This window comes from Microchirus variegatus, assembly GCF_963457635.1.
Source record: "Microchirus variegatus genome assembly, chromosome: 17".
In the NCBI taxonomy this organism is placed as follows: domain Eukaryota; kingdom Metazoa; phylum Chordata; class Actinopteri; order Pleuronectiformes; family Soleidae; genus Microchirus; species Microchirus variegatus.
Window position 1 is genome coordinate 10,378,502 of NC_139818.1, and position 19,623 is coordinate 10,398,124.

A 19,623-nucleotide genomic window follows, 5' to 3' on the forward strand; every position below is an offset into this window, starting at 1 on the left:
CATACACAGAGCTGTGATTCAGCCAGAACAAATCGGACTAACAGGGCAAAGAGCCAGCAAATCGCCTGCATCGCCTTTTTAATCGTCACTGGTTCATGTAGTAGTAAAATTAGCCGCATGCAAATCATTACATTTGGATCAGCCACATACCTGCTTCAGCTGTGTCTCGGAGTTGACGGACACCTGGCACAGCTCACAGTGGAATGGCTGGCTGGTCACACACTTAACAACCGCTCTGGTCTTGCTGGCCATTCGCTGCTTTATTCGGCAGGAGGGTCTGGGCGATAGGGTCTTGAGCCTGCGTTGTGATTGGCTGCTGTTGTGACCGTTTAGCATCTGTTTGTGCTTAGATCCTGATACAGAAGAGAGGAGGGGGGAAAGTGTGGATAGAGCACTGTCAAGCGGTCCACAAATATTTGGGGTACTCATTTTGAAATCTGAAAATCTTCTGAAGCCCACAACAACCTTAAATATAATCAACAGACAAGCTATGGTATTTCTATACAGAAAAACAAACAAACATTTAAATCAGGTGTATGCATATCTACGGTCCAAAACAAAGCAGTTCTATAGATTAATTTGATACATAATTCATTTGAAATGATTGATAATAATAATTTCCTACCAAAGTAACAGTTTTACTATTAATATCTCACAGTAAATTGAAATTAAAAACCTCTCTAGTTGTTTTGTTATGATAAACTTTTAATCATGGCCCACACTAAAGCCGTGTTCCCATCAAGTGGAACAGTTTGGTTTGGCACAGTATGTTGTGTGTTTCCACTAGGAACAGCATCAAAATAACTAGACCCATACCTTTCCATTTTTTGATGCCCTTCCCTCGGGGTACCAGAATAAAATAATACTTAAAGGTGAAGTAAGTAGTTTATAGTGCCATCTAGAGAAGAGACTGACATTTACAACTGCTGCTCTGCTCACCCCCTCCCTTCCCTGAGCGCTATGGTATCCGCAGCTGGTCAAATGTCGTCCTCGTTGTCTTTCCCGCCGCGGTTGCATAGCCACAAAAGCCACAATGAAATGTTATTTTACATGACTTTTTGAAACACTACGAAAATGAAACAAAAACTATTATACAGCGACTAGACAATGCAGGAGCACATAATATGTATAAAAAAGTGGATTTTGGGTTATATAAACCCATAAATACTACACATTGTCCCTTTAAGACAGTGAGCTGATAGAACGACAGAAAGACATCAAACAGCCAGAAACTGAGCAGGAAAGCATAAAAGAACTGGATGTGATCAATTCCATTCTGTACTGTACCAAACTGAACCGTATCATGATGGAAACACAGCTTTAGAAAAATCACTGCGATACAGTATAGTACATACCGCTACAATGAGCCTCCAACTGGGAGCTGGAATTGACCATCACTTTGCACGTACAACATTGTAGTTTTTTGTTGCTCTTAGCCTCCTCTGCCTTGGCTGCCTCCTCTTTGCCTCCTGTGGAGCCTCCCTGAAGGTCGGAGCCACCCTGAAGGTCGGAGCCTCCCTGAAGGTCGGAGCCACCCTGAAGGTCGGAGCCTCCCTCAATGACACAGGGTGTGTCTGAACTGGTGGCCAGGCTGCAGCCGTCCACAGGTGAACTCTCTGAGGCTTTATCACAAACCTGAGAGCCATGGGAGACCTGTGGGGACAACTGAGGAGAGCCGAGCGAGGAATCCATGGGTGAAGGCTGTAAAGAGTTGGTGGCTACCGGCGAACTGCCCTGGATGGTTTCAATTTGCAGCTGCTGTGCAGGTTGAGAAGAGGCACTCGGACCTGAAAGACAAACACAAGTTATGATACGATGCGTGTCTCAATAGCAGTAAAATTAATGGACAGAGTCCATACTGTTTCAATGGCACTGTGCAATGCTACTATAAACACCATCTGTGTTTATGCTGAGAACAGCAAGGGTGTGGGGGAAAGACTCTTTCAACATACATGATTATTTTCATAATTGATGAATCCGATGATTAAAAATGTTGAACGCTTTTTTCGTAAACCTGGAAATGTTGATGTTCTCAGTCTTCTTTTGTCCACAAACTCAAATGTTTCCGTTTTTAATGAGTTCTTCTGTCAAATGGAACAAGGAATCCAGAAGACATTCACATTAATTAAGAATATGAAAGATCAGAAAACTTCATTTAATTATTACTAAAACCGAATAATTGGTCATCAAAATAGCATAATATTCATTTAGTAATCGATTAATTGAATAATCGTGGCAGCCCTGGTGCACAGTGTCATGTATCACATAGAGTTGATGGCCTGAAAAAGCATAAAAGGTTTATTTGAATTAAATGTATGAGCAGCGGAACAAGAGAAAAGGTCACTTGTGAAGGTCATTTGATATCACAAGGACTATACATTAATTCTACACAAAGTATAAATACAGATTATTGTGTAAAGCAATACACATTATCCTCTCTGTTATCATTTTGTATGACTGACTGGTCATTTCATTCTTTGTTGTATTTCTTTCAAATGACCTTGTTAAAAAAATACTTTTTCTAATCTTCACTGTCCTCATCTCTCTTTACTGTTCCCTTTGTTACCCCCTTTTTCGCCAGCCATCTAAATCTTTCTTCCCTTATCTCTCTGCCCCTCTGTCATTTATTCTCTCCCTCTTCCGAAGCTCCCTCTGTCACCATCAATCAACAACCATGGTAACGGCTGAATGTAACAAGCTTATCATTATGTGGTTAGAGGGAAATTGATAGGAGCTGAGGGAAAATGGGTGCGGGAGATCAATAATGAAGAGGAGAAGCGAGATGGAGGGTGACATCGGTTTTTCAGTCCGGGCAGAATGAGATGCAGAGAGACAAATCACTGAACATTCTAAAAGATGCTCTTTTGTTTGGCGAGAGGCAGAAAAAGCTGTAGTGACATCATTAACTTTTAATGTGACAAGGTCTGAGAGGGAAATCTTTGTTTTTGTGCATATAATAACTGCACTGGGCTCAAAAGGATTGGAAAATGTACGATGTATTAAATAAGGACTTTATGGGACCTTTTAGAGCCCAGTTAGATTTACCATGATGGGCGTCCGTGGAGAATCACTCCGCATGTGCAACGTCTGTCCATGTCAGTCTAGCGTTCCAAGAATTACTCACCAGGAGATCACCCCTTTTTTTTGTATGTCCCTGTATTTTTTGGTTTCACCGACTTGCACATGTGTAGGTACCAGCAGTCCTCTTCACATGACTTCAAGCAAGTTTCCATGGTTACCGTCTTCTTTGTTGTTTCTTTAGACCAAGAACAAGGGCGCCCCAGAAACTGGACTGGAAAGAGTTGTGCTGCAGCACACTCCCTATAGTATGCTTAGTGGACCCATGGACTCAAATTGGACCTACTTTGAAACGCCCCTGTTAACAGCTGCTGCTGCTGCCATCAGCCTTGAAAACTTTATTTGTGAAACAGCCTCCCTTCACTGCTGGAGCCATGCTAACGTTCATCCCCGTTTCCTCCTTATCTTTTTTAATCATCTGGAGCACTCTCATAATTGTTTTACTCCCCTTGCCAGCAAAATCACAACTCAACAAAGGATCTGTGAGTTGTGTTTATTCACAGACGAAATCAATTTCAAGAAAAATAACTTTATCGCAGTCTTTGTCAGAATGCAGACACCAGCGTTTCCCTTTCAAGTGCTTTAAGGTTTCTCATTTTGCAAACTGTCTTGGCTTGATGAGAGTAATTACCTATCTGACGGGGCCAATGATAATCGTATATGTAATAGTTGCAAATTAGCCAGCTGAGTGACAGCAACCAAGCCTTAGTGCTTATGTCATTCCAATTACCACTAATTACTCCGAGGATGATGAGAGGGTGCTTTTTAAAAAAAAAAAAAACAAAAAAAAAACTGTATACCTTGTTTGTCTGATGAGGGGACCGTTGCTCCTCCCATCAAGCTCTTCTCTCTGTCTTTTCCTGCAGTGGACAGATTGCGTCCATTCTTGTGCCGGTTCCTGTGGGTCTCCAGGGCTTTTAGCTTGCGAGTGTGCTTGTGACCTTTGTAGTGCGCCTCTGCCTGGGTCTGAACACACACACCCATACAAAAATATGTACATGCACTGAGCAAAGCCATTGTACAGGACTGTATATGCACTAAATCCCTGACAAAGTGATTAAAAGGCCATCATGAAATCAGTAAACTGTAAATATTCCATCTGTTCCAGCTCCCTGGCTTGACATGCTTCTGTGGAGTTGAAGCAAATAATATGCGATTGATTCGACTCAAAGGAAGAGTCACATTGCCATATCCATCATCATCATCATCATCATCATGGCTGCGCTCAAATGAGCATTGCTTGGACTCGTGACCATCCTGTGAGCCCACTGGCTCATCTTTCCACTGATTTGTTCTGACACGGAATGGCCTGTGTCCGTTCTGCTGCGACACAAAATGACTTCTGTGCCGTGCGCAGCGAGAGCAAACACATTTGTGGCAGCGTGACAACAGATGCATGCAGATTTGGGATCCCAATATGGCTGTAGATAAAGTATGCACTTTACAGAGGGACAAACACAAGTGCACCAGGACTGAAAACACATTTATATTGTAATCCAATAAATCATTAATGTTTCATATCCATACATTCTGAATTCTCAAAAAAATTCACTACAACATACACTATGATCTACACCCATGGTTTTCAAACTGTGGTACGTGTACCACCAGTGGTACGTGATATGTGGTCTACTGGTGGTAGAAATACCGTTCTATACAGTACCAGGGTATGTGATCAGAGTGGAGCTGAGGAATTTTGTCTGGAGTACATAGAAAATGAAACAAAGAACAAACCTTTTTTTCATTAGTCACATTATCTCTTGCTCCATCTTAATCTAATTTCACTATTCGGGGTTACTTCCACGACAGGCACCGTCCATTTTTGTTTTTCTTCATAAGAGATCATTTTGAACCACTCTTTGTCTATAATCTCTCACCTAGGACCTGCTTGCCTTCAATAACCTGACCAGCGGCATAAATCCCCCCAACAACTGAGCTCCGAGGATCATTGGGACACGTAAACCCCTCCTCCACGATAAGGTGGCGGCTCGAGAAGGGGCTTTATCCATAACAATCTAGCATTTTCTATATACTGATGAAGTCAGGGGCCGATGAAAGCCCAACGTGGTTGGTGAAGTTTGAGTAAGAGCTTTTGTGTAAAGATTGTGATGCCCACGAATTTGGGCTACGCAACTAAAACTGATTTCATTTCGTTTTGGAAAAGCTCAGGTGTTAGGTGTAATAATTATGTATGATAATTATGTAATCCATGATGGAACCGAGGTATCCTTTTGCTTTTCTTTCTATGCCAGATCAAACTATATCTGCTGAAAGGTGAAACGTTTAAATAGCTTCAGTATCTGACAAACGGTTCAACAAATATTGAGTTTGCAGAACAAGCAGCAGTCATAAAGGACATAAGGCAGGTGATAGTATACACTATACTTTTGCTTCTGTCAAGAAACTGTTCGTTTACTCCAGTTTCTGTTTCAGTTGTTGAGCTCTGCTAAAAACATGAGTGGGCAGTGATATGTGACTTGTTTGTCCTTTAATTGGATTTAATACAAACAAGACAACACTAGTATCTCTCTGTCCATCAAAGACACACAGACACGACCTAAATCAACATGGATCAACAGGACTTTACGTGTCTGGCTTCATACGAGACTGTGAAGATAATTTGTCCTTGCTCAAATTATCCTTTCCAGTGTCAGAGCACATGCTGCACAGCTTTTGCCAATGCACATTCAAACCTATACCATGTAATGGTATTTTTAAGTGTGTATAGAGTAGAAGGGGAACAGGTTTTTAACTCTGCATAAAGCTCAGCATGCAACACAAACAGAAAGGGCACCACCGTGAGTCAGAGTGTGCGGTGGAGCAAAGGGCATACGACCCCTTTGGCTCCGCTGAATGTCAGCGCACACGAAGCATTCGGCGACATAATCGACTGAGTCAGAGGGATGAAGCTGCTCTCATCATCTGCATACTACCAAACCATCCGGCATGCCAGTGTAGTATGCGTTGACTATGTTCCACCATAGTAACTTTGTGTAATGAGTATCCCAGGACAGCGACACAGAAATCCACAGTTTCAGACCACTGACACAACTGTCCTCCACCACAAGGCCGGAACAATAACAATATCATGTTTGGTCCTCCAAGGATGACATGGTCATGCCTTTGCAGTCAAAGGAATAGTTTGGAATTTTTTGTAGTCTGTTACTATATTAGTATATAGAGGTAAAGGTCCAGTGTGTAAGAATTAGTGACATCCAATGGTTAGACTGCAGAAGAGGACTCTCTGCTCTCTGCCCTTTCCCAAGCACATCAGGGAACTATGGTGGTCATTCTCATACCAAAAAGAACCATACCTCCTCTTCTTCATTTGCATAGAAACGCATCCACTCGCTTCTTGTTGTTTAAAGCGATTATACACCTCATGCAATAAATTGTTACACACTGAACCTTTAAGATATCAAAGTGAAACCTGTATTCAACTATCTTGTATGTATGTGCCATCAAGTCACCAAGGTTTGTCTTTACACGGAACGAACAGCTTCAGCTTTTCATTTTAATATTCTCCTTTAAATAAACTCTTCTACCCAGACACTTTGTTAATTTTAGTGTAGGCAGCAGTGGAGCAAGCAGTGAACACAACACTGACACACTGTATTAAACCCATAAATAGTTGTTATGTCTCACACCTTTGTAACATCCAGCAGATTTGCTGTGATGACTAACCCTTTTTGACCTGCTCTGGCCTCCACCACCTATATATAGCAATAAAAGATCTTCCTGCGTTTTTCCACTGTGTGCTGGAGTTATTTAAGACTTCTAGATTCTTTGGACTTTGAGGTTTGTCTTTTAGGACTTTTGAATTGTTGGATTGTTTTAATATTGCTTTATATATTGACCAATTTGTCTCTTATACTTCTTGCTTTTCTATTTCCCATAGTTACCTTATCAGTTTCAGCTATACCAACTTCTCTTTAGTATTTACTGCTTGCACAGTTGCCAGATTATGTTGATCCCTCTGGGATCGGCTTTCCATCATTCCATTCTTCGGTATGGCTTTGTGAAGGATCTCAGGCCTACTCGGATGTTTTTACTTCTTGTTTTGAACCTCAGCGTGGAAATGTGAAGCAGTCTTTCATAAAAGCTGCTTCTAAACTGAGAGTTTATTGTGAGGCTGTTACAAGAAAACACTTGACTCATGTAAAAAATTGGTTAAAAGAATGTAATAATGAATTGTCAAAAAAAAACAAACAACCTCAACCTAAATGACCACATAAAACAAGCATAACACATTGTTGTTAAGTGAATTTTTGCTGATCCATGAAAGCTTTTTTTCTAGCCTTGGCAAGCTGAAGCTGCATGTTCAAGGATTGATGTCTATGACACTAATGCTGCTTTTCCACGACATGGTCCCAGCGTGACTCGACTCGCCTAGGCTTGGCACGGCACGTTTTTTTTGCTTTTCCAGTAGCGTTAGCCGAGCCGATACTATGTGTGACGTCGTCACAAGAATCACACCGAACAATGCCGAACCGTAGATCAGTTAAAAGGAAATGTCTAAAATCGGAATATTTAACAGAGGAGTTTGTTGTATTTAGCTACAGCACGGGTGAAAGCCGGCGATCGTGAGCGAGGAGCCGCATCACAATCCCTTCCGACATATTTCAGTCCAGTGACTGTGTCAGACGGAGTCTGTGTTCCGTTCATGGAGGAAGTACTGAACATATGTAGCCGTGCTGTGATGACTCTGCCCACGTTCAGGAGGTACTACATTGTAATGGAAAATGAACCAAACCCTGTAGAGTCGAGCCATGCCGTGCCAAGGTGAGACAAGTAAGTAACCTTCTTCCCCATCTACCATGACAATAAAATACAATTAGAGCACAAACATTCTAAACTATTCCTGTAATCAAATATGTTTAAGCAGATTCCAGCCACTAAGTGTTGGGACCTGGTACCTGCCTGCACCTTGGCATCCACCTCCCCAGCACTTTCAGTTTAGCTGCAGGTAACACAACGAGGAGGAGGAGGAGGAGGAGGAGGAGGAGGAGGAGGAGGAGAGAGACATATGAGGAAGTGAAGGTGGTCTCACATCAGTGTCCCACTTCCTGGACATTTCAGAATTCACACAAAGAAGAGTTATTGTCATTCTGCCAGGTTGCTCCTGACAATATAAATGCTAATATGTCTAAATAAACGCCATAGGAATGGAAGCCGAATGAAGTCAAAGAGAGAGGAGCGATAAGAAGAAGAAAAAAAAGCGCCACAGAATTATCTGACTGGTTGACTTTTTAAGAACGCAGCGAATTCAAGGAAAAAAAAAAGCTTAAGATTGGACTGATAAGAAGCTGTTTTTAAACCACTAGGATGTAAAAGCATTAAATGTGAGGGAAATATGCAGATGAAAAATCACGATAAGAGTTTGGAGACCATTTTGGAGAGTGTTGAAATGTTTTATGATTGGAAGAGAGATTTAGCAGTTCTTTCATCTTATCGCAGAGAAATGCCTCGCAGGCCGATTTAACTGGTTTGGTTTTCATGTGAAAACTGTGTTTTTAGATAAGTGCAGTTTGTGTCCAGACGAGTTCGCTCTTACAACCTTAAAGACATGCAGTCTATCATGTGACCATTCAGGTGCAGAGGACATGTACAAACCAGTGTAAACAGAAAACAGATTCTCTTTTCTGCATTTGTTTACTTCGCTTCAGAAAGTACTACTGACTGAGAAAAATCAGTTGGGAACGGTGAGTCATCTCAATCGCTGATGACTCGGCGTTCCTGACTAATACTTAAGAAAACGGGGAAAACTGAGTTGGGAATGGTGATGACTCGGCGTTCCTATCTAATTTAGTGCAAGGATTCTTTAATTAGGTTTAATAAGGTGAAGTCAAATGTGAAAATAAGTGTTAACAGGGCTTTTATGAGTTTATAATCAAATCCTCAGCTTAACTGTTTCATCGTTTAAAATGGTCTGCATTTATGCCTGTTCAGACAGAAGTTGTTTTTAAATGTTTTAACTTTTAAAACGTGGATTGAAAATGCCACGGCAGTGTGGACAGGATGCATGTTTGTGTGTGGATGTCACTGAAAACATGACTCTGAGGTCTAAGGTCAGCAGGCCTGACAAGTTCTCTCCCTCAGTGACGACGTGAAAAGGACTTAACGATTGTCCGACTTACAGTGGAATTGAAGCGCAGGTGACAGATGTTACAGGAGATGATGGGTTTCTTCTTGGGCGGGGACACTCCAAACGTGTGGTTGATCACTGCCTTCTGCACCGGGTCCATCTAGAAGAAGAAAACCACAGGAACATGTTACTAAGTTATAATGTTTCTTTAAATACAATAAGAATTAAGAGTGTGGCACATTTTGGTTCAAGAGAAGCTGTTAAAATGTCGGCCAACAGAAAACTCTACTTAAAAATGTAACATACATTTTCCACTGACTGGCTCATGCAATCTGAATGAATTGTTCCGCCGTGTTTATTACATGAAGATAAAATGTGTTTCAGAAACAGAAAACTGACCCTTGCTTTACTTTTTGATTGAGAGCAGCCTGAGGGTTAGAGGATAATATCAATGGTTACTATTTTAATGTATTTGCATTTTACCTTTTAAAGGTGCCATATGTAAGAATGTGGCCAAAAACGGTTACTACATTCAAATTCAAAATACCGAGGTCTTTTAGGTTTCGTTTTCAGACGTAACGGCAGCTGAGACTCTGCTGACTGCAATGATTGGTAGATGGCGGTAGGTGGCGCCACACGCCAAAACATGATTTGCAGTCTGTAAAATATTTTTTTTAATGCACATATTTTGGCTGTACTGTTGTTGTTGGTGAGTTCAGTTTGTTATATGAACATTATTCCTGAATATCTGTGACATATTAGGAGGATTTTTTTGGCCAGTTGCTTTAGATTTATTACATAATGCACCTTTAAATAATGATTATTATGAATTTCTATTAATTTCAGTGCCTACTCCCAATGATTATCCCAATTTTTCATGAAGTTATCCTATGAAAACAAATGTGTCTTTGTAAAGCAAACAAGTTTGTCCTGTATAATAAAAAAAAATAAATTGCATTTGAAACATGAAAAACTAGAAACATTAGTAATATGAAAATAAAAAAGAGGAATTAATGGTCAGTGCTTTGCTGTGAAGTCGTCGTGCTGATGGACATCTGCAAACAATTCAATGAGTCAATTCAATAATCGAACCGTCATTAACTCATTGGCTGCAAGCCCTTTTCACAGAAGTGGTCGAATTGACGTCTATAGCAGTCAATGGCAGCCAATGAGTGAACATGCAAGATCAACCGAAGCAGCCTTAGCAGCAGCTCTACAGTGGTTTTTATTTGTCATTGTTATTTCTTGAACTGTGGGCACCTTCATACTGGCTGCCAACGAGCAACTCGGTAGATATAATTATCCACACTACTGTCAACACCTCTCAGGTCAGTGACAATCAGTTTGACAGTGGTGATGTGTGTCTAATTTGCTCAGCTAAATATAACTAATCCTGAGTAATGCTGTCTTTGATGAAGGGAAGACTTGAACACACGCATGCACGCACGCACGCACGCACACACACACACACACACACACACACACACACACACACACACACACACTGGTTTCCATGACTTCAGCAGAAATGACATTGATTAATCCTAAACCTGACCTGAACTTTAACCTAACCCTAACTTCAGCCTAACTTTAAAATGTAGTAATTTAAATTATGAGGACTTGATTTTTGTCCACGTAAGGAAGACATTTTCCCATAATATGTACAGACTTAGGTCCCCACAACATAATGAATACCAGGTACCCACACACGCACGCACGCACGCACGCACGCACGCACGCACGCACGCACGCAGGCACGCACACGCACGCACGCACAAATATATATAGTGTTAGAAGAAAGCACAGTTCAATTTACACTTTTAAATAACCCTTTCTGATGAATTCTAGTCACAGTGTTAATCCCAACAGTGCAGGCTTGTGAGTAGATTCATATTTTTATCCTCTTGGTGTTAGACAGGAATCTTCCCACACCCTCCCACAGCCCTACATTTAGCTCAATCCTCAGATTTGTCTCATTAGGGGTTAAAAATAAATGTAGACTATATGAAAGTCTCTGCCACAGCAAACCTACATTCTGGACATATGAGTGTGTGTGTGTGTGAGAGAGAGAGAGAGAAGTGTTACATGTGGGACGTCTTGAGCATAATGTTCACAACTGAGTGGAGTTGGGTAATATGGGAACCTGCCAATGCAGCCCTTTAAAGCTTTATTTTCCAATATAAAATGACTTCAAACTGCACACTTAAATTAAGTTCATGAATAAAGACATTAAAATGTACTGACTTTTTTTAAATATTTTTTTTTACAGTACAAGTGTTTGTCTATTTGAATGATAAAGGTCAAATCAGAAGACTTGAAGATGAAGATGAAGATGCACTGCAAAATTCAAAATAACATGTCCTACTGTCATTTGTAATGCAAAATCTTGTTCAAGTGAACTGCTACAAGACGTTACAGGAGGCTAATCTGGTGTCTAATTCAACTTCTCTGTTTTAAATTCTCAGACACATCATTTTTGAGTTACTTTAGAAACTGCTCACTCCTTCACACCATAATCCAAATATTTTTTAAATTACATCACACGTGCATTGTTGAGTTCAAATTAGTTATTTTGTGACCAGGGTTTTCAAAACCTTTGTTCTGGATTACAAAGCAGCAGCTAAGATTATTTTTTATGAACTTTGGTGCAGGATAGTGAGTGGTTTACAAAGCAACACAAGCTTGGGCTTCAAAGGCCAAATCTGTTTTTTTTCCTGCCATGTTTTCACTGAGCTTGTCGCCCAGAGCACATTCACATGGTCGTCTCCATGAAATAATGCAGTTATTTCATAAAACATGTCAGTAACGTTTTGGGCTTTTTTTGCTCACTTGTAGTGAAATGTGACGTCGTATCTCACCGTGTTGAAGTTGGGGAAGAGGCTGAGCGGTGACGAGCCGTTGACCCTGAGCGGCAGGAAGTGCTCCAGCTGGGTGTGAGTCGGTGACGGGAGGGGTCGACCTGGCAGAGGCAGGGATCCCAGGAGCGGGTGGACTCGACTCTGGGAAAGTGCACCTGAAGCAGAGAAGATCACATTTACTTTAACACATCAATGCAACTAGTTTGTCGGTCTAAACTTTAAGTAGCAGATGAGCAATATGAGCTTAGAATTACAAAACAGAATTCTATCATAAAGTTATTTGTGATAATATTTCACAGAATTTCAAAGTGGTTGTTTTGATGGAAAGATGTACACAATAAATAAAAAATAAATATTTACGATACAAAATAAATACAAAAGGAAGTAAATAATAATTACGAAAAAACCGCGTGTAATTCATTGCGTCTTACTGTTACTATTATAACTGGAAAAGCACTCGGAGAGTGCAGACCTCCGCCAATGCAGCTCAGTGGCTACACAATACACCCTGCCGACGCAAAGTGTCTACGGATCACGCCCAAAACTTAATCACTTGTTCCTGGCCCCATTGCGGAAATTTCTTGAAAATTTCATCCAAATCCATCCGTGACTTTTCGAGTTATGTTGCTAACAGACAGACAGACAGACAAACAAACTCCGGCGAAAACGTATACTTGCTTGGCAGAGGTCAAAAATATGAAGGATTATATTCTGTTTATATTCTATCACGTCGCTGGCAGCTGTGCTTCAGCCACACGTGTTGTGTTTACAAGGAAGAGGAAGTCGTGGGCCACGTTTTTCATGTGGCCTGTGGGCTCTAAAGCCTTTTTCACACTAAAATTGGTGAGAATACCCAGAGTGAAGCCACTAAAAACACATCCCCACTCCTCAAAACCCTGTTTCAACCCAGTCTGAAACATGTTTTACTACACATCCTTCCACACAGACAAAGACAGCAGATAACATATGCACTCAACACCAATCCCTGCAGTGAATGATTCACTCAGTGAAGCTTTAATGACTGCAGTAATAACTGGGGGATAAATGGCGAGAGCCTTGTGTGGCCTTTTCCCCACTTCACATCGTCCATCGTTTATTTTGACAAATGTCTCTGGCCTTTAAACACAGCACCGGCGTAGCACAGTTGTGTGGTTTCGTTCTTCCTCCAAATGAGTCGCTCAAGATAAACAGGGAAGGGATTTTAATTGAGGCGTTGATGGGCAGCAGCCTGAAGATACATTATCCGTATGTACACTCTTGCATGAATTTCATATATTTCACCATCACGTGTAGCTTTGCAATCTCTATCCACATGTGGCCATGATTAATATAAGTTACCCTGAATGCTTTCACACTGCATGTGCTTTAAAGAGCACTGACCTTTGTCAGACCCAAAGAAAACCACGTGCTTGCATTAAAATTCTGAATCTTATTATAAGTATTGTAATTGCAGAATGTTACTAAAGACTGGAGGTTGGTGAATATTAAAGGTGAATAAAGTAGATAGAAGTGTAACAGTTTATACAGTGAGTGAGACTCAGATCTGGATCCAAGTATATATGCATGTATGTTATTTAAGCCTTTCTTTGTGTGCAGGGCCAGATTTGATAATGTGAAGATTTCTGGGAGGCAATGGTCCTTTCTTTTTTTTTTTACATACAAATGCACTGTTTTATAAAAATGTCATTTTCATAGTCACTATTATCATAAATGGAAATGTAACCAAATATAAGCCGCACAGGAGTGAAAAAAATGAAAAGAAAAATGGCTTTTCTTTCCACATCTGGAGTAAAACAATAGGTGAGTGCATAAATCTGTCAGAGGTGGGATTTTCAAACCCGGGACTCTGGTGTCAAAGCACAACTCCTTAGCAGCTGCAGCTAATGGGGGTGACAAGGTAGATTTTTTGTCAAAGTCCATCCCTGGCCATAAATAATACATCTTAAAACTGAAACTGCCCACGGTTTGTGTAGTGGTTGTCGCTCTCGCCTTTGTAGCAGAGCCAGGTACCTGGGTTCGAGCCCCGGTTGGAACAAGGGCCTTCTTGCATGGAGTTTGCATGTTCTCCCCGTGTGTGTGGAGGTTTTCTCCGGGTTCTCTGGCTTCCATCCACAGTCCAAAAACATGCAAATTTGGGGATAAGGTAAATTGGTCACTCTAAATTGACTGCAGGAGTGAGAGTGTGAGTGAATGGTTGTTTGTCTCTATTTGGCACAGAAACCCTTGCGACCCTCCGGTGGAGGATAAAGCGGTATAGATAATGGATGGATGGATGGAAAACCAAAACTGCGGGCCATACAACATCTCACCACGGGCCGGACTTGCCTGGTGTAGTGGCTTTGAACTGACTTTTAAAAGGGAAATCGTATCACCTACTAGATATTTGGGAGACCACAGGTGATGTTCACAGTAATTAATACAACCAAAGATGTTGTATTAATGTGCAGTTTGTTGTGGACTGCATCACTGATCGAGCGATATTCACAGAGCAAGAAGGCAGCACTGCAGTCGTAGTAGTATCTCATTCACAGTATAAACATGTCTGGTAAACGTCTAAATCATTGACACTCACAACTCCTCTCTAAAAAAAACATAGGTGTTAACGAACATCTTTTAAAACAATACATCACCATGTGTTTGTCTTCTATTTGAAAGGCACAGCTCACATTGGACCACGTTTAAATGGGAGACTAATCTTTTCACTTCAGAGCGTAGAGGCCACATGATAAGTGGCTGAGAGGAAGACAAAAGATGAACACGCGACAAAAAGCGTCACATTTGAACACGCATTACATTATCATTTTAAAACAGTCCTTATGTTATTGACCCAAGAGATTTAGAGCCACCACGGTGAAGCTCTGTCAGTATTTAGATGAGAAATTTAAAATATTCTGTCATTCTAATTATTATTAGATTTGATCCTGCATTTGTAATTTTCACATCCCACTGGAAAACATACACATTTGTGTGTGTTTACTGATGGAATTTGTTTTTGATGAATTCTCATTTTCATTTAAACGTCCCACCAGGACTGTTCCCTTTCCCCTGAAGGCAATTAGGCATATTTAATTGCTTTATATTGAAAAAAAACAGTGAACGACAGAGTTGCGAGAAAGTAACACCGACTGTTCCCCTCCTCCCCCCCCCCCCCCCCCTCCTCCCCCCGCTGAGCTAATGTATTTAATCTGCGTGTCAGCATGACTTTTGGGAACATTGATTCCCTGTCCTACACAAATCTGAAATTCATCTCATTCATCTCTGATGCACATTCTCACAAAACACAGCAGGGTTTAATCAACTGCAATTTTCACTGAGCAAACTAGTCGCTGACATTGTCTGTGGAAAGTGTGTTCACTGGCAGGTGAGGAGAGGAACACGCTGCGGTTCTTCCCTTTCAAACTCTGTGTCTCAGCTGCATCCACACTGTGTGCACTGAGTGGCAATATGAGGGCACATTACCTGTCTGATTTTGAAAACATTTTCAAGATGTATTGTTTTAATAAGCAAGGGTAAAATGTATAATCTGCAATAATTATATAATATAGGCGTTCTCTCTTTTGGCACAGTTTGGCACCATCTGTGCCATTTGAAATTTTTCTTAGGTAGCCAAATTATTAAAACCCATTTAATTGTATTTACATGTCACTATTGGTCTAAAAAGAACTTGTTTTGGGTGATTGACAGCTCATTTTAAACCTCTTAACCGGTAGAATCAGACCCCGGTCTCTAAATGAGTGTGAATCACTTCATTAGCGAGTCAAAATGCATATGACGCATTTGTGCGGACATTTGCCCTTCTCTAATCAGAACAATCTAATGTCGCTCTGTAATGATCAATCAGACCGGGAGTAGTCCCAAAAGCGTGCTGGAAAGTGTAGTTCTTCATTAGAAGTGGTTTTGTTCCGGTGGAAATAACTTGTTTTGATCAACAGCAAAGGTAAGACAACATTTATGTTTGTATTTCTTGAAAGTCAGTTGTTGTTTTGCTCTTATTTTAGGGCTGGATCCGTGAATTTTAGTTGTAGAGTGATAAAATGGCACCGCTGGAGCCAGTGGAGGGCCCACGGTTGGTGTAGTGGTTAGCACTGTCGCCTTTGCAGCAAGAAGACCCGGGTTCCTGATCCATCGGTGTTTTAACTGTGTTTTGTGAACATAAGAATGGTTTCCTGAGAAAGAGTTTCTGACCTTCCTTTGGGTATGCAGCATGTCTGTGTTTGTTAAGCGGTTAAATGAGATGTTGCTGCTTCTGTATGCTTAATTTAATTATTTACAACTTTTTTACTTAAGATTTATTGAGTTACATGTGCACAGAATACAATTTCGATTCATTTTTTATCATGTATCTCTTTGAAATGTCTGGTTTACCTATTCAAAAAAATGATATCAGGTGTTACAGTCTGTAACGGCAGTCTGTAACCCTTCTGCAACTTACATAAAATATATATATTTTTTTGGGTCAGACAGTTAGTCAGGTTTGAAAAAAAAAAGTGAGTTCCTGAAGAAAAAGTTTGGGAAGCACCATCATATATGATAGTAAATGGGGAGTGTGTACACTCTTAGAAATAAGGGTTTCAAATGGGTTATTCTACAAGGGCTGAGGATCTACCTGGAAACATTTGCTTCTGAAAAGCAAAGGTTCTTGGTGACACTAATGGTTCCAGTAAGAATCATTTTGATCCAGAGAACCCTTTAAAAACCCTTTCCCGAATAAAGGGTTTGAAAAGGGTTCCTGGTGGAACCCTCCAAAAGGGTTCCAGGTGGAACCTTTGTGCGCAGCTGCAGATCTGTCAGCGTAGATGTGCACACACACGTCTTCTCTACAGCAGGTGAGACAGGTGATGATTGAATCAATCATGTCTTTATTAACTTTAGTGAACGTCAAACTAGTTTGAAACATCATCTTACTGTCACAAGAGGCAACACTCGCTCTCTCTCTCTCTCTCTCTCTCTCTCTCTCTCTCTCTCTCTCTCTCTCTCTCTCTCTCTCTCTCTCTCTCACACAGCTCCAAACAGCAATCAACATGTTTGATGAGAACATTTTTTTGTGCTTTTTTTTCCCAGCAGCCAGTGAAATAAACGTTTTTGTATTATCATTCATATTCTCTGAGAAATGGCCAAAAGATTCATGACAGGGTACGTACACTTATGAGCACAACTATAAATTCATTAAAATCACTTCATTATTTTAGATTTTGTACTGCATGTTGGCTCACCGCAATGCCCTCGGTAGTTAAAAGCAGTCACATCTTGCCGAGAGACTCGCATGCACTGTGTTTCTTGACAAACAAGGATGGGGACAGTTATGAAGTAGAGGAGGACAGCTGCCGTGGCAGGAGCGACTACGAGAGCAGCGTGACTGAGCTGAACCGTCTGATTTACATATAAAAAGTTCCAGTGTGGAACCACTGTCGCCCCCTGTGGACCTCTGAGTAATAACCACGACACTGCAGTCCTGAGTTGACCTAGTTTTTGATCCCAGTCCCTCTCCAGTCTCTCACACACACACACGCACGCACAAACACGCACGCACGTACGCACTATGGAAAACGACAAACTGAGTAGAGTAGAGCTGAAAAGTGTTAGAACTGTATAATGGAAAAGCTCCATTAAACAAGCGGACTGAAGGACTCGGGGATCAAACCACAGAAATTCCAATTACTGGATGACTCACTCCTCCGTCCACTGTTTTGGTTGTACTGTATTGTATGAATTTTCATTGCACGTGTTTTCAAAAATGATTAAATTCTAAATTTGCTTATATCTCGTCTATTTGTAGACAAAAGAAACTTGGCCCTGGAGCTGAGGCTTGGTTCTGGTTGTGCGTATCAATATAGATAGTTTCACATGATAATGATTCCAGGTTTGGAGCAGACAAGAACACTCTCTTCCATCACTGCTCATCTCCCTCCACTTCATGTGAGTAATTTCTCACACTAAAGTGAGCCAATTCCTGCTCTCTAATCTTTATTCACTTTCTTTGTTCCATGCAGGAAGATGGATTTTTCTCAGTGGCTGAGAGTGTAGGTCACAGGAACCAGCCTTTATGCATTGAAAAATGGATAAAAGATGATGAGCTGGAGAAATTATAGCACCTTGAAAATAAAAATAACTGGGGGGAATAAGCTAAATCGCTATTGTGTCTAGGATTAGTCTCTGGGTGACTCAACATCATAGCAATCAAAGAGGAAGAGAAATGGCATCTTTCCACAAAGTGCTGAAAAGGGGGCTGTGGGGTGGTGTGGGGGGAGCTTTTCTAGCAGTGAATCAGAAAGCATCAGAGGAAAAGCTGCTTTGGCTCATTTCATGGTGAATGTATTTCACAGTATCATCTGTCTGAGCCAGTTTTCTTCTCCTTCAATCTGAAAAAAAAAAAAAAATCATGGCGATGTGATACGGAGGCATGCTGCCACTGTTCCCCAGTGAGTCGTCTCTGTGTGACATTAAAACAGTTTCCACCGATTAACTAGGCTTTTAACATCCAAATGGTTTATTGCAATATTACCATAAAACACACACACACACGCACACACACGCACACACACACACACAAAAACACACACAAAAACAAAACATGGATGAATGATTCACCTCTGGTGACTGATTTAATGAAGGGAGCACATTTAGTGGAAGCGTGTGGCATCTCTGATTCTACAACAAGATGTACTATCATGATATAATGAAGAAGAGAAACTGCAGGATAAGGCAGATTATTTCACCATAGTTGATGTAATTTTACATTATAATTATGTCAATTCTCTGTCTGGCTTAAAGGTTTGGGACAATTTGGCCTTTGATTCTTTTTAATGTCTGTGGTCTTTAATTAAACAAATTAACTATATTTTTGTCATTTCTCTTTCAACGAGACACATATATGCAGCTTAAATGAGTTACAATCATGATTTTGGCTTAATTTATGGATCATTTAATGATTTTTAAGGCTTTCATTTAGCTCGAGTCCGTTTTCACTGCTCCCGTTTGGTATATATATTTTTACATGTACATTTATGAGCATAAACTGTGTTAAAAATATAAACTTTTCCTTCTAGTAATAATTATTTTGTATTATGATGAAAGGAACAACTGTCAACCATCCTCCTCACCCCCACCACAACACACACAGGTTCACATCCTTTTAAAAACTGCACTGATTTTCATTTATTTGGGCAACCATAACAAACGAATCAATTCCTAACCCTAACTTTAACCTAAATGAGAATCTGCCTCATTTTAGTTAAGATTTTGGTCTCCATGAGGACTACTGGTCCTGACAAAGTTGGTGCTTATGCCAGAAAATAGTTCTGAACAGGTAACAAATACAAGTATACACACAAACCACCATCATAAGGATCAGTGTGTAGGACTTAGTGGCATCTAGGGCTGAATGTGATTATTGCAATGTTTTGTCTCATGTTTCCACTGAAGTATGTTTGAGAAAACATGTAGGCCTTGAAACCATGAAAAACCCTCCCTCGATCAAGTGTTTAATTTGTCCTTGTGGGCTACTGTACTAACATGGTAGGCACAACATGGTGGACTCCACGGAAGAGGACCCACTCCCCGCGTAGTTTTAAAGGGCTTAATTTTAAGGTAACATAACCATAT

General features: G+C 40.7%; 1 protein-coding gene across 1 annotated transcript in view; it reads right to left on the reverse strand.

Moving 5' to 3' along the window:
• LOC310938902 (zinc finger protein 385C-like) overlaps positions 1-19,623 on the reverse strand; it is a gene marked incomplete at both ends in the record, with an annotated part of 42,105 nt that overhangs the window by 953 nt on the left and 21,529 nt on the right. The window contains 5 exons of the mRNA XM_083903530.1: positions 151-353; positions 1,356-1,787; positions 3,879-4,044; positions 9,216-9,323; positions 12,022-12,176. Of these exons, the coding sequence (XP_083759656.1) occupies positions 151-353; positions 1,356-1,787; positions 3,879-4,044; positions 9,216-9,323; positions 12,022-12,176 (1,064 nt within the window). The remainder of the gene's footprint in view (positions 1-150; positions 354-1,355; positions 1,788-3,878; positions 4,045-9,215; positions 9,324-12,021; positions 12,177-19,623) is intronic.